The 15,084-nt window shown below is 41.7% G+C and overlaps 1 protein-coding gene across 1 annotated transcript in view; it reads right to left on the bottom strand.

Annotated features, from left to right (window-relative positions):
* Nucleotides 1-2,919: 2,919 nt before the first annotated feature.
* SLC1A2 (solute carrier family 1 member 2) overlaps nt 2,920-15,084 on the bottom strand; it is a gene marked incomplete at its 3' end in the record, with an annotated part of 141,513 nt that continues 129,348 nt past the window's right edge. The window contains exons 10-11 of the mRNA XM_079708546.1: nt 6,921-7,152; nt 2,920-2,991 (exon numbers count right to left, since the gene is read on the bottom strand). Of these exons, the coding sequence (XP_079564672.1) occupies nt 2,920-2,991; nt 6,921-7,152 (304 nt within the window). The remainder of the gene's footprint in view (nt 2,992-6,920; nt 7,153-15,084) is intronic.

The following is a 15,084-nucleotide window of genomic DNA, read 5'->3' as shown; positions in this document are numbered from 1 at the left end:
CCTTGAGAGCGATTCTTTTCACTGATAGGACTTGATTCATTGAATTGTAGTAGGTAATCAAATGATGACTCCACTTGGGTTTCCCAAAGGACATAAATGAGAAAGGAGAGAATAAAAGTCTACCTTGTTGGTTTTCTCCTGAAACAATTCTGATTCCTAAAAATAGTGAATGAGTTCATAAAAAACGGTGTTGCCAAAGCCCTGACTTAACAGAACCTAAGGGATGCAGTGTATGTATCTAGCCTGCCATGTCTGTATACAAGTATAACATTTATGCATGGTCAAACATTAATGGACTGTTACAAGCATTCATATTTGTGTTGAACCTATTAAAATAAATCTATGCATATAACTGACAGGCTATAATATTCTGTTTAGAAAATGGTTGTTAGAGGTATATTCTGGATCTACTTGTTCTGTTTATGGCACATATGCTGGGCAAGGAAAACCCCAGTGGGCATGGCATGAGAAGAATGAATGAGGCCTAAAAAAACCAGAGGACAGAGTCACACGTCAGCTCTACATACATCCTGGGTTTTCAGGCTAGTCCTGAATTTGAGACATTGCTTATTTTTACTGATTTGTTGAACTTCCAGATGAACTGATTTCCTAAGTATATTCTCATGAAACTTATTGCATAGTTTCAAACCTGAAAAACCTGCTTTGCTAAGCTGTGCACCTAGTTTCTTCTGAACACACTGTCCCCTTATATATTTGTAGGTTAACTCGATAACTAGGAAAAAGCTGAAGACAAGCAAACAGGGAAGACTTTTAGGCAGAGTCTTCGGAAGACGATCCTGAGACCACTCCTTTGAGTAACATGTCAGCGTGTAAAAATGCTAAGCTGGCGTTAAACAGCAAAACCACAAGCTCCTAGATGCCTTGCCTAAATCCTTCTCCTTACCATAAAAAAGCTCTTGGGAGCACCACTTAACGATGATCCTGAACAGTTTCACAGTTAAATCCAGGAACTGCCCCTTTGACCCACAACATCTGCTGTAAAGGATGCATTTTCCACTACTACATTTCAGCATGCCCTTGGCCACCCTCTTAACTGTCCATCTAATGAAAATGAAGACAAATGTATTTAAAAAAAAAAAAAAGCAAAAACTACTTAATACTGCTCAACACTGATTCTTATCCAAAAAAAAACCCACTAGAGCTTAAGAGACAAAACTACTAGAATCTCATGTCTCATGTGTGTTCCTAAGGTATCTGATTTGGAAGAGAAAAGTCACAAGGAGTGTGTAATAAAGGGCATGTATGTCCATAAACACCGTCTCCTAAGAAAATCTGGACTCTATGACTCTTCATGAATATCTCAGCACCCATCTGCTGGCAGCAGATAAACACCTTGCTCTCACATTGGACCAAGGTTCTACACACGTCAAATGTGCATATTTCTCAATGATTCATGCTCAAGTCCTCAGCAAACTCCTAAAGCCAGCAACCTTAGGAAAATACTGTGGGTTATTCAACAGAAAATGATAGTACAGACATTGAAAAATGTAGCTTGGAGGTGCCTACAGCATGCAAGGCACTGACTGGGCTATTCCAATTATATCATGTATTCCTTCAAACTTCCACAGCCTTGAGAAGATTCCATCTGTGAAGTTCTGTAGAGCCATCCTTTGTTCCTACTTCATGGTTCAAGGCTGCCTTGACTTTGCCATAAGAATGTCACCTTTATAGGATTTTGCACCTATGTTTGTTTTCTGTTCCTTTCCACAGAGAAGACTGGGGGAAAAGATGGGCTCTGCTTCCAACTGTGTCCTGTAACTGGTTTTAGGTGCTGTGATATAATATAACAAAAAGCTTTCCACATATTAGATAACTAACAGTGTTTTGGTTTTGTTTTTATCATGAGATTAGTATTAAAAAAGGCACAGTCAACCCAACTATCCTCCATCTGTGAGGAGAGTAAAATGATTAAGCCTTCTAGTTTGATGAGACTATGATTGAAATAATTTGGGGATTAAGAATGTCTTTTTTTGGTAGAGACCCAAATAAGAATTGTATGAACGAAACAAAGACACTGAAGCATAGAGCAAATAATCTCACTTGATTTCATTATGCCAGGTGATGCAAACCAAACACAAACAAATTTGAATCTTTGAATCTGGTTAAAATTTATGTTGACTGTGCTCTCTTACTTTTGTCAATATATACAGAAGTTATGTGTAAATTACATCCTAATCCCTTATCAAATTTAGAGCAAATTATGAAACCTACTTTGAAATTCAACAATTATTCCCATAAACTAGATGGGGTAGAGCAGAGACTCAGTGGGTTCCATAACCGGCTACCTTTAAGATATGGCTCCCACTATGACTCTCTTTGAAACATTTAGCCATTTAACTTAAAGCGTATACAGAAGAGAAATTGTACCTTAAGATGGGTACTTTGTTTTAATCAACACAAGGACATACGCTACAGGACATTTAAGGGGATTTACTTCTAAAGGCTTCTAACAGAATCTCTTGTGTGTTACAAGGTGAGGCATGGAGAACACTGGAAGGAGTAACACACTGACTGTCTGCTCATTAATCCAAATCCCTGGAACGTGCCACACGGCTTTAGTCGTGTCCCCTGGGAAAAGAGCATCCACGGTTCTGCATCTTGAGAGAAAAGGGAAGCTGGCAAGAACGCATCTTCAATTCAAACTGATTCCTCCAGCGACATCCATTCAAACAATAATACAAGTGAGAAAATTAGATGGTTACCAAGCATTATTTGGCAAAGACACAGCACCGTGCCTATCACTGACTCACAACAGATCCTCTAAGCCTCAGCTAACAGATTAAGTAAACATAGAAATATATGTATTTTTTTTTCTTTTTAAAGAAAGCTTGTTTATATCCTCTTTTACCATAAGATACGCTGGGGAGTTTATTCAAGAATTTGCTGACAGTCATATCCTTATTTTTCACGTTTCCAAGGTTCTTCATCAACACTGCAGTCGGCTGACTTTCCGTTGGCTGCCAGAGTTACCTAAAAATAATTATCATCAACATCCTGCTTACGGGCCACAAACCAGAAAACCACCCAGGGGGTTATGTGGAGGAGCACCAGACCCAGGTTCTACTACACGACTTAAATATTAATTTTAAACGTTGTTCCTTCCAAATTGATTTTGAACTGGTCTTAGTTTTCAACACTGATTCGCGAACATTAAAAAAAAAAAAATAGTTGCCTTAGGGGGTATTGAGCGACTAGAGATACCTTGCAAATTGGGGGATAAATAACTACTACGCTTTTAGGGTTGTGAGGGTGTCTAATTACCCATAGACCCACCACACAACAATGCAGTCCTGAAAACATAGTGCCCTTGTGCTACTCCAAACAACCACAGAGAAAAAAAAAATCCAGAACTAGGCAGCTAGTTCTACTCATGCATGTGAAAGGTTCAGTTGCAATGAGGCCAGGTGGAGTTTATACATGTCCAACTTTCAAATCATTATGGTCTGGCTCTACCATATAAGCTATCCAGGCTTTAAAAATTAAAAAGGAAAGGAGGGAATTAAAAGGCTGAAATCAGTATCTCTAAATTATTTCATTGCAGACATTTATTAATCAACTATAATCTCCAGACGGTCAGTATTATGCTTCCCTGGCTCTCAGCGAACTGAACCCTTACACAGAGTGGGAAGTTTTCCCCTCCACGTCTAAGTCATTTTCCTAGCTTACCTTCCATCTGTCTGTCCTCAACGTCATGTGCAAACTTAAACCCACGATTGATATTCCACATAATGGAGAGACTGGATTTATGGAAGCATTAGGACATGGAGACATGACAAACGCAGCAATGTTTGAAAGAAATCTGGCCTTCTTCTTACCCAAGTGGAAGTGAGAGGCATGCATTATGAACACACACAACATGCTAGGAACAGAAAACCTTTCACGAACCAAGCAAATGAAAATAAAAACTACTCATCCCTCCGGTCCCCATGAGGCCCCCGCATTATTTTTTTTTTTTTAAAAGACCATGCAACAAGCAAATGAAAGCATCACATGCAGTTCTTCTGATTAAAATTAAAAACATTGCATAACTTCAAACTACGGTTACAAGGCAAGAGTTTGAAAATAGAGAGACCAACATAACAGAACAATGCTTAGAATGGTTAAAGTTGTGACCAGAGCAGCAGCAAACTTGTTTCCCCTTCAGTGAATTGTCAGGAAAGATGGCCAGGGACAAACTATCTGCCTGGAGCAAGCTGCCTGTTCACCATGACCTTGAATGTACCTATTTGGCTTTCAGTGATGAACCAGATCAATAGCTGTGCAACATTATAAATCATGGTGCCTTTCGAAAACCAGACAGAACTCAGGTGGCAGGGGCAGGGAGGCTGTTGTTTTCAAATACTGAGACCTGTGTCTCTGAAGTAGCTGGGACAGCAGCTTTTTTGGTATTTCCTTTTTCTGGCTGGATTAAAAGAAGCAGGGACTCCGCTCCCCCAGTCTATTCCACCCGGCTCCGTCCCAACACCTGGGTAATGGAAGAGCCCAAAGGGGAGAACTGGCAGTAAGCAGTGATGTCTCCCAACTCAGCTTTTAAAACAGTGAGACTGAGAATGGGCCAGAAGTAGGTTCAAAGGCAGGAGTAGATGTGACTCAGATATTCTGGGAAAGCCTTCAAATTCACCTCCATAGCTCTGACTGCCTCCTTTGCATATAGGTGTCAACTCAGTTAATTGGTCTAGAGTGAGAAGGGTCAATTGGCCTCGCCTCACAATCTTCACTGAGCTGAACCCATCACTTCACTAAAAAATGCAAACCACCAAAGAGTTATTAAACCAATATGGCTGTTTCATCATTTCCATAATCTGCTCAGTTTCACCATTTGACCATCTAAACACTAATTCACCAATGAGTTTGCAGGTGGTTGGTTTGGTGGTCGATTACCTAGAAAGACTGAGCCACTGTCTCTATCAAACTGTCCAGCAAAAAAGGTTATCTGAATTAAAGCATGGGGTCGAGATGTTAAAATATACACTCAATAAATATTTCTGAACAGCCTACTGCATGCCTGGCACTGCTTTAGGGCACAGCAGTGATAAACAGGGACACAGTCTCTCTCCTCATGGGCTTACTTCACAGTGACAGAGACAGTTGACCAACATTTCCCTTTAGGGATTGAACTGTTTGCTAAAATAAATGAAGCGAATTTGTCCTGATGTGCTTGATATGCTTTAAGGGAAAAAAAAGTGCAGGAAGTCTGAAATCTAAAGACATCTCCATGCCTATACACTTTCCTCAAAACTTGTCCTACACAATACTGTTAAGAAGCCTCCTGAGATGCTCCAAAAGGGCCGCACCAAAGGCAGTTAACCACTAGGACTCTTCTTATATATAACTGCAAAGTTAAAGAATATATGTGGTGATTTTCTTTTGTTTCCTACTACTATTTTTCCTCGTAGTGCAGTAATTGGGATCAAGCTGTATCTCCACTCTATAACTGTACATTCATTTTGCTGTCCTCCAGTGCCTAACTCAGGGCTTTGCAGATTATGGGCACTCAATAAAACTTGACTAATAATCAAAATATAGGAGGTCATAGGAATAAGATGGGGGTGCTCAATTAAACCCCACAAGGCACACGATGAATACTTGTTAAATATAATAGAGCATAAAGCTATTCCATGGAATGTTGACCCTTGTTTACCAAAACTAATATTTTGATGGGGAATAATCCAGCACAATCATTGAGATGTGGAAAACACTAAACTTTCAGGAGAATGGAGTATACCATCTAGGTGCATCTGAGTTTCTAACAATTTTAATTGTTTTCATTGAGTCAGTTAATTTATGCAGTTGCCTCTTGATGGGTGGGGTCCCTCCCTAATTTGCATCAGAGCCCTGGTTTACCCACACATGTAGCTTATACAGAGGGGATGAACCAAAGATGGTGGCTGGACCTATGATACAGTCCAGTAGAGGGGATTGCTTCTGTGTCATCCTTAGTTGTCTGGCAGAAGCCATGGCATATATTTGGAATGACCCAGAAATAACATAGGGAGAAATTAACTATTAAATGAGATCCGTCAACAGGAGTCAAAAAGGTATCAGAAATCTGTGTTCGGTTCAGATTGTCCTCAGTTGCCACTTACAACTCTTAGATTTGACACTGCTCACCTGCCAGGGTTTCTCCAAGTTTGCTTCACTCTGGTCATGACACTTTGACAATGTCAAGTTAGTTACAATGAAGGCTAGACAGAGCCCATCAAGCTTGAAGACTTAGCATCCAACAGCTTGGAAAAGAGTCCAGAACATCCATGCTTCAGGAAAAATGGTGCTGCCAGGCAGTATGTGACATATAGTGTTTTTTTTAAAGACATCTATGGATAATTGTCCTGAAGGAGAGTTATTCTTTACTTGAAATTGCTTCCCCATTCTTGGAGCAAAGTGATTGTCAGGTCAAAACTCATCTTCCCACAAAAATAATGAAGAAAAAGATAGCTGCACAAAATTATGTGGGCACACTTTTGACCAATACATGATATAGAGCAAGAAGGAATACTTGTGCTATGTAAATCAAATGATTCTGGGTATTTCTCTTGATGTTTCACTTGAACAGAATATTTGAAAGCCAACAAGGCCCTAGAAACCACAAATTCTTGAGCATAATATTCAAAGAAAACTGATTGAATTTGTGAAGTGGGTGGACAGGGGAGTCAAAATGATTGTTTTACATCACATGGATAAAACAAGCAACTGATTGGCTCTTTCACCGTTAGACTTGTTGATTTCCTGCCACGTTAGACACAGAGTTAGATGATCTGGGACTCATAGACGCTTGAGTTACATGATTCTTTAGAAAAATAAATGTGACAATAATACATGCAGGGCTTTTGTGTTTGCTTTAAGAAATTGAGCATGCACTATTAAATACAGGTCTCGATATCCATGAATGGGAAAGGTACCTTGCACTCATCTACTATGACAGAGTTGTGTGCAGCATAGACACATTGGTTGGAGTTGTTTTCCCTGTGGTTCTTCATGTCATCGTAAATGGACTGAGTCTTGGTCATTTCAATATCTTCATGCACTCGGTGCTGGGAGTCAATGGTGTCCAGCTCAGACTTGGAGAGGTGATAGACAATCCCAGCCCCAAAAGAGTCTCCCACAACATTGACGGATGTTCTCATCCTGTCCCTGGGGACAAAGAACAGAACACGTTTAGTGAGGAAGCAGTATGATGTGATGGTTGAGAGGTCAAGGTCTAGAATGGAGAGACCTGGGGTTGAGCTCTGGCTCTACCTTTCCCTCTGCCTGGTCTGGGGCAAGTGACTTAACTTTTAGGAGCCTTGATTTCCTTGTTTGTCAACTGGAGATAACAATCATACTTCTCTCATAAGTTCGTATGAAAATTAAATGAGACAATGTATGTAAATTGCTTAGCAAAATGTCTAATGAATGGTAAGCACCCAATAAACAACAGGAGAAGAGAAAGGAGGAGGAGGGGAGGAAGAATTAGAGGGAAATAATGTGTCCAGATCTCAGAATTAGCTCCCAGACTGCAGCCATTCCTAGCTGTGTCCAGCGAGTCCTCTTGATTTAAACTGTTCTTTGAAGATTCCAGATTATCTCTACTTATTTTATTTACTAATTCTACAGGAAAGTGCAACCACCTGTGAATTCCCCCATAGTAGAAAATTCATCTTTTTTGTAAGGATCAAAACAACACTGCCTTCCCCCTGGGCCCCAGTCTGTCCCTAGCACACACATATACACAGACACAGCTGTTGGGTGAGAAACCCAGTCACAATTTCCTCCCTGACCTATATGTGTAGTGCCTATGTGTCCTGAAAAAAACCAAAATGCTTTCTCTTGTTCTCTCTGTTAATTAAAAAGAAATAAAATCTTCCAGAGGGCCTCTTGAACCAAGAAGGGTTGAGAAAAATCCTTCCTCAAATATTGTTTCTCAAGTTCTGACTTGAAAAAAATAGGATGGTTGATAACATTCCCTCTTAGAACGTCAGCACCAGGAAAACTAATTAATTTCTTAAGAGTAAGTTGTAGTCTCTCACCCATAAGTTTAAATCAGTGTGAAGAGTCCTTTTGACCATGCTTATGAGATACTCAAAGCTCTAAAAAGAAGGATGCTGGAAAACCACAAAGAAAAGAAAGAAAAAGGAGTTTAGGTAAAAATGCTGCTGAGACATCTTAGTTCAGGGCACTCTAGTCTTCAATTTAAAATAAATAAATAAAGGAAGATACTAGAATTGGTTTAAGGCAAAGTGGAAACCTTAACAGGTTCTTGGAACCAAGGCCTAAAATAAATTCTAGTTGCTATGATCAAACCTATTTCTCATTAGAGAATAGTAATTATGAAGTTGTACTAGGAGGAGTCTGGCCTGGTTCCTTTGCAAGGAACTTGGGAGCCAGCTGGCCTTCTGGTTTCAAGCAGGAAGATGCTGCCCATGAAAAAATAAAGATCAAAGCCCGGCTTCCACTCTCAGGGGCATCTCTCCATCTGAGAAGTCTCTTCCCCTCCCTTCCGCTTTAGAGAATCTGCCTTAGCGTGATAGTCTTAACATGAATGAAGACTGGGTCTTGAGGTCATCCACAGAATCAGGCTCTTGAAATCAAGATCACTAAGAAGCCCCAGTATAAGGAGATGAGAAGGAATATGTATTAAGAAAAAGCATGGACTCTGGAGGCAGGCTGACCTGGATCAAATGCCAGCTTTTCCCCTTACCTGTTGGACAATCTTGATCATACTTAACATTTGTGAGCCCTGGTTGTCTCATTTATAAAATGGAAATAATAAAAGTGTTCCCTACATAAGGGTTGTTGTGAACAAAATGCTTAGCACAGTTCCAGACATTTAATAAGAACTCACAAAACATTAATTTTACATGATGTATACTTTTAATATCACTATTAATCTTATCAAGTCAATTCATGTATATTTTTGGAAGCTCCTAGGTAGAACATCCAAACATGCCTGCTTAAGCTACTCTCTACCCTGAAAACATTAACCCTATTTATAGGCCAATTCCTATGGCAGCACACCCAACTAAACAGCTGAGTTATTTGTTCATCCTGCAGTTGTAGTCTACTTTGTTGCTTTTCAACTATACTTTCCATCCCTCCTGGCCTCTGCTCTGAGCCATGCACCCAACACCCCTGATCAACTGTTAAATTCCAAAGAGCACTAAAGTCTTGGAGAGGAATGCTCTGAATACTCACTTATCTCATGGCCCAGAAGAATCTGCCTTATTGGCAAGTAGAGGGACCAAAGGTAATGGTGGTGGTGATGATGATGGTAGCTAACTTTTATTTGTATAGGAATATACCTTATAGATATTACCGTATTTAATCCTCACCACAACTTTATAAGAAGGACTATTATCCACATTTAAGAGATGGAAACACTGAGGCCCAAAGAGATTAAGTGGCTTCCCAAAGTCACACACGCTAGTAGAGTCACAGAACCATATTTGGACACAGGCAATGTGACTCCAGAATCCCCGTACAGATGAACTGATTTGCAAGGCAGAAAGAGAGACACAGATGTAGAGAACAAACATATGGACACCAAGGGGTGAAAGCAGGGGCCGGGTGGTGGTGGTGGAATGAATTGGGAGATTGGGATTGACATGTATACACTAATATGTATAAAAAAGATAATAAGAACCTGCTGTATAAAAATAAATAAATAAATAAAATTAAACTGAAAAAAAAAAAAAAAAAAAGAATCCACTGTCTGCCATGTGATGCAAAGCACCCAGGAGCCAGACAGTCCTGATTTTGAATCTAGCTCAGCCACATATGAACGGTGTGACCTGGGTGACTTCCTCAACCAGAATTTTTCTCATCCAGTCAAAATACCTACTTTACAAAATTTGGGGAAGATAACGTCTGTTCCTGATCCACAGCTGATACTCATTATGTGCTGTCTCCTTCCCCTTTTGGAGATAAGCATCACTCATATCCCATCACGGGGACAAAAGCACAAAATACTATGCTCAAGGATTAATTACTTTTCCAGCTTAATAAAGCCATTTCCACTCAAATGAGTGATACAAGTTCACAAACTCCCCCTTCCTCAACTCTTGGCTTTCTTTGACGCCAAACCCCACTCTCCTGAGCAGTCACTGAACCAAGTTTTGGGAATAGCATTTCTGGGTGAACTTTCTCCAAATGTGCACAATGCTCATGTCTCTTCCATATGCTCAGGTGTCTTTGAATTTGAAAAGGAACTCTAGCCAATGGAAATAGTCACCAGGACAGTAATGGATGGAAGACAGAGTTGGGTGAAATCAAAGCAGACTAATGTTTGATGCCCAAATCAACATACAAAGGGCCCTGGACTTAGGGCTAAAACCCTAACCCAAGTGTTCTAACTCTCTCACTTCTTACCTGAGCATGAAATATGGAATGAGGCTAATTCCAACTCCACAAGAAGTTGTGAGGGTTAAGTGAAATGAGAGACACAATGGGAACGCCTTAAATACTCATTAAAAATTGCAGGAGCACATAAGCCTGAAAATGTCTGAGTGGAAATAAGATAAGAATGTGGACTCTAATACTTGCTGAGTTCTTTGTTAGTTCATTGATTCATTCAACAGGTATATAATGAGCATCTTAGTGTGTGCACTATGCCAGGTGTCCAAGCAGTAAAGAGCAAGAAAAGGCCCTTTCTTTGTTCTCTTTTCTGGTAGAACTCACACTCTCTTTACTTGTCTGTATCCCCCACTAGAGTAAGTTAAATATTCTAATAGGAATAAGTGCTGTGTGTTCTTGGGTTTTGTAGGCAGGACAGTTTATCTACACTTGGGCCCCAGCAAAGGCTTGAATAGAAGTGTCTTGAATCAGGCGCTAAGGGTGGGTCTGAGATAATGAGCTAGAGAGAAGAGAGAACTAATACGTGTGAAATCTAAGAGGTGGGTGCCCTCAGGAGCGTTCAGGATGACTAGTGAGTACAGTGAGAGGCAGAAAGTAAGGCCTGACCAAATCATGTATAGCCTTATCAGTCAAGTGCAGGAGTTAGAACTTTATCCCATGTGTGACGAGGAGCCATGGAAGGGAAGGATCACGCTTGTTCCATTATAAAGGATGGCAAGACTGAAAGAGCAAATCCACTTAGTGAAGATGTGGGGAATATGGAGAAAGATGAATTTGAGAGACATTTAGAAGACAGAATTACAGGACTTGAGGACTGATTGGTTACAGAGAATAAAAAAGAAAAAGAGTCAAGAATTCCTCCCGAGTTGCTGATTTGGACAACCAGTGGACAGGGCTACCACATGTAGGGGACACAACTGGTTGGGGTGAGAAAGGTTCTGGTATCAGCTCAAACATACTGAGTGTGAGGACTGTGACCCAGCCAAGGGGAGCTGTCCCGCAAGTGGTTGGGAATACGGACTAAAGGTCAGGAGAGATAGCTGAGCTACAGGTAGGAAATTAGAAGTCAACACCTAGAGAGGCCATGGATGGGTGCCAAGGCAGGTTCAGTTCATCCTTGGGGAGAAGCAGAGCGAGACAAGCAGACAATCTAGTCTAGAACCCTGAGGGAGACCAACATTTAAGGACTAGGCAAAGGAGTAAGAGCCTGCCAAGGTGGCAGGAAATTAGAAGAGCCTGGGGGAAGAGTGTTTCAAAAATAAGGGTGTGAAGGACAATACCTATGATTGCCTGGAGGTCAGGTGAGATAAGGGAAAGCAGTGTCTCTTGGTTTCAGCAACAAAGAGGCCATGATTGACCTGGCAAGGGTAGTTTCAATACAGAGGCAGGGACAACCGAAGCCTGTTCGCCATCGCTAGAAACTTGAATGAGAGATGAGGAAGAGGGAATACTGTGTAGAATCACCTTATTCAAGAAGACTGACTGAGACGGTGAGGAGACAGAATGGTAGACAGAGGCAGATGGAAGACAGAAATTTCAGTTTGCTTTTGAGGTCACCAGGGGAATATCTGACCAACTCTGGGGAAGTCCGATTCTGGCCAAAAGCAGGATATGGGGATTTATGGTTCACATGTGGAAAATTTCTCCACAGGCAAATACTTTCATTTTCTCTCCCAACAGCCCTGACCCCTTCATGAAACCCTGCTGACCTCCGGAGTTTTTAGGCTGCTTGGTAAAAAGAATTTTAGAGTGCTTGCTGTTATTCTCGGGTCTGGATGTGGCGCGTCAGGACCTTGAGAAGGGGACAGAGGTGAAGGCAGAATCTTTAATTGAATGAATTCACTACAGATGACATAGCTATTCTTTGGGGACCACCGGGAATCAAAACCAAGAGGGGAGCTTGACGAAACTCCTTCACGCTGCGGCGCTGGGTCTGGTGCCCTGGAAGAAAAGCATTTGCCAAGGTGGTCTCTCTCTTTCTCCTTCTTTCAGTCTAAATCTTCTGGCAGGAAGATGGTGGGATTGTCTGAAAGTCCTGCTCACAGACGAACAGAACCAGGGGGCAGGATCACTCAAGATTCATCTGGTCCCTGGTATTGGAGTGAGCCACATGAAATTGCCATTTTAATGAGTCCAGAAAGGCCAACTGTTGGCAATTTCATATGAGTCAGCTTAATATTCATAGAAACAGATCATTGTGTCTGCCTCTCAGAATGCAGGGTGCACAGTGTGGCAGTTGGGTCGCCTGAGGCCCCAGACCTTGAGAAGGTTGGCACGGTTCCGGGCTTCTGAGAGCTCAAACCACATGGGATTAGGGAAGGGAAGAAGGACCCACAGAAGCATTGGTTAAGAGTGTGAATTTTGGATTCAAGCCTGGATTGCAATCCTGGCTCCAGCAGGATTAGCTGGGAAAACAGCTTTTTCCACTCAGTTTTCTCATTTGTAAAATACGGAAAGTAATATCCACCTGCAAGCATGTGGAGAAGGTAACAACGGCTAACCCATATGGAGCGCCTGTCCTCTGAGAGGTCCTCAGCCAAACTCTGCCTATAAAAGGCTTGACAGGGCGCCTGACCCAAACTCAGCGGTCAACCTTAACTGCTCACTGCCACCATCATCATTAGTCCAAGCGAAAAGGGGAGCAAATCACTTCCTATCTTATTCCTCCATCACATCTTATACGTTCCTCTTTTGCACCTAGCACTGTGGGGATTTTTTGACCACGTCTATCCCCGTTACTAGACTATTAGCCCTTTGAGAGTTGATACCATATTCGTTTATGACATGGGCAGGACCTGGGGGAAGGAGGTAGGCAGGTATGTGAAGGACGCAGGGTGGGGACGGATCATTATTTAAGAAGTGGAAGCAGATTAACTCTAGAAAGAGAACTGTCTTTTGTTTAGCGAACATCCAGTTGGATATTTTCGTGGTGAAAAGTTAAGATGCAGGACAAGATCTAGAAGAAGGAGGAGGGAGACACCGAGAGACACCAGATTTCCTTGCAGAGGAGAATGAGAGAGGTGTCTTGAAAGCTGGGGGAAAACACAGAGGAAGAGAGCCAGGAGGCCCAGCAAGGCAGGCAGAGACTGGAACTAAACAGGTGTAGGGAGAGGTTCCCAGTGGTGGGGGACACTAAAGCAGTTTTGTTTTTTTTTTTTTTGCGGTATGCGGGCCTCTCACTGTTGTGGCCTCTCCCATTGCGGAGCACAGGCTCCGGACGCGCAGGCTAAGTGGCCGTGGCTCACGGGCCTAGCCGCTCCGCGGCATGTGGGATCTTCCCGGACTGGGGCACGAACCCGTGTCCCCTGCATCGGCAGGCGGACTCTCAACCACTGCGCCACCAGGGAAGCCCTAAAGCAGTTTTTTTTAAAGAAAATAAATGCCTATTATTAACTTTTTACTTTCTGTAAATTATTATTAGCAGTGATTACTTCAGAGAAACAAGACCTGAAATTATAGGGGTGGAAAAATTTTCCCTTCTAGATTCTTTGGCTGGTCTAATAATTAAATTGAAAATTTAATTTTGTACATATAGGAAAATTTAATTTTGTACATACCTGAGCCTTATAAAAATAGGAGACTCAAAAGCAGTCAGGCAGTTGAGGTTTATATGCCATCCTAAGCTAAGGAAGGGGATAAAGTTCTGGGGCTTGAAAGGGGAGGAAGACAATTCACAGGAAGAGCAAATATTTGGTAAAAAAAATGTTTGCCCTGCCACGCAGATAAGTCTTCCCAGTGAAAAAGTTCTCTCTGGTAATAGCATTCTTCCCGGTACAGGCCTCCTTTCTAAATTCTTTTAGGCAGTTAAGGGGAGGTAAAAAGCTTGTCTTGAGTCTGCTGGGTCTTGACTGCTTTCAGCTCAAAATAACCCACACGCCAAATGGCATTTTGTGGGGAGTCGCATATTTTGCTCCTTTTCAAGATTCAATTGTAGGTGAAGGGAGACTTCTCTTTCTCATTTTATAACTCTCCTGAGCTTGGTCCCTCCTCTCCCTTCCAGGAGCACGTATTTCTTTTGTGAGCATTAAAACATGACTTCGCTGTGTGGAACTATCACCCCGCCTCCACCCCACTCCCCTGTGTGTTGAGTCAGGGACACTTTGGCAGGGGAAGAAAAGACTTAGTCGAAAAGGATAAGGATGTCATGCTAAGGATGACAGAGAAAGAAGATGAGGTAAGATGCAGAAAAAAGGAGAAATCAGTGGAAATAGGAAATCAAAGCAAAAGGCTTAAACATGAGTCCCTAGACTCTTCAGAGATAGGGTAGATGTAGGGATTGGTTTTCTTTTCCACCAAACATGGAATGAGGGTTAAATCAGTTAAATAAGAGAACGAGAACCCAGATGGGCAAGGCTGGAACATCTAAGGAATAGCTGGATTGTCTGAGTTTGAATCCCAGTTCAGCCCTTTAATATCTACTAAACTGAGATAAGTTTCTTGGCTCTGAGCCTCAGTTTTCTCAAGTAAAACAGGGATAATATTACTAGCTGCCTCATAATTTGCTGCAACTTTTTAAACAAGTCTATGTAAAGTGCTTAGAACAATGTCTGACAATGAAGGAGCACTCACTGAGTATTAGTTGTTAGAGTCCTGTGTCCTTCTGATCTAGTTCCATTGAATGGATGCACACGATGTCAACCAGTGCTCACAAAAGAGTAGAGATGCTCATATACTACAGTCAGGAACTCCTACTCCCTACCTCTGGTCCATTGCTTCTGGAAGTCAGGTCCCTGG

This window comes from Hyperoodon ampullatus (genome assembly GCF_949752795.1).
Source record: "Hyperoodon ampullatus genome assembly, chromosome: 7".
Lineage (NCBI taxonomy): Eukaryota > Metazoa > Chordata > Mammalia > Artiodactyla > Ziphiidae > Hyperoodon > Hyperoodon ampullatus.
This window is presented reverse-complemented; position numbering and strand designations above follow the sequence as displayed.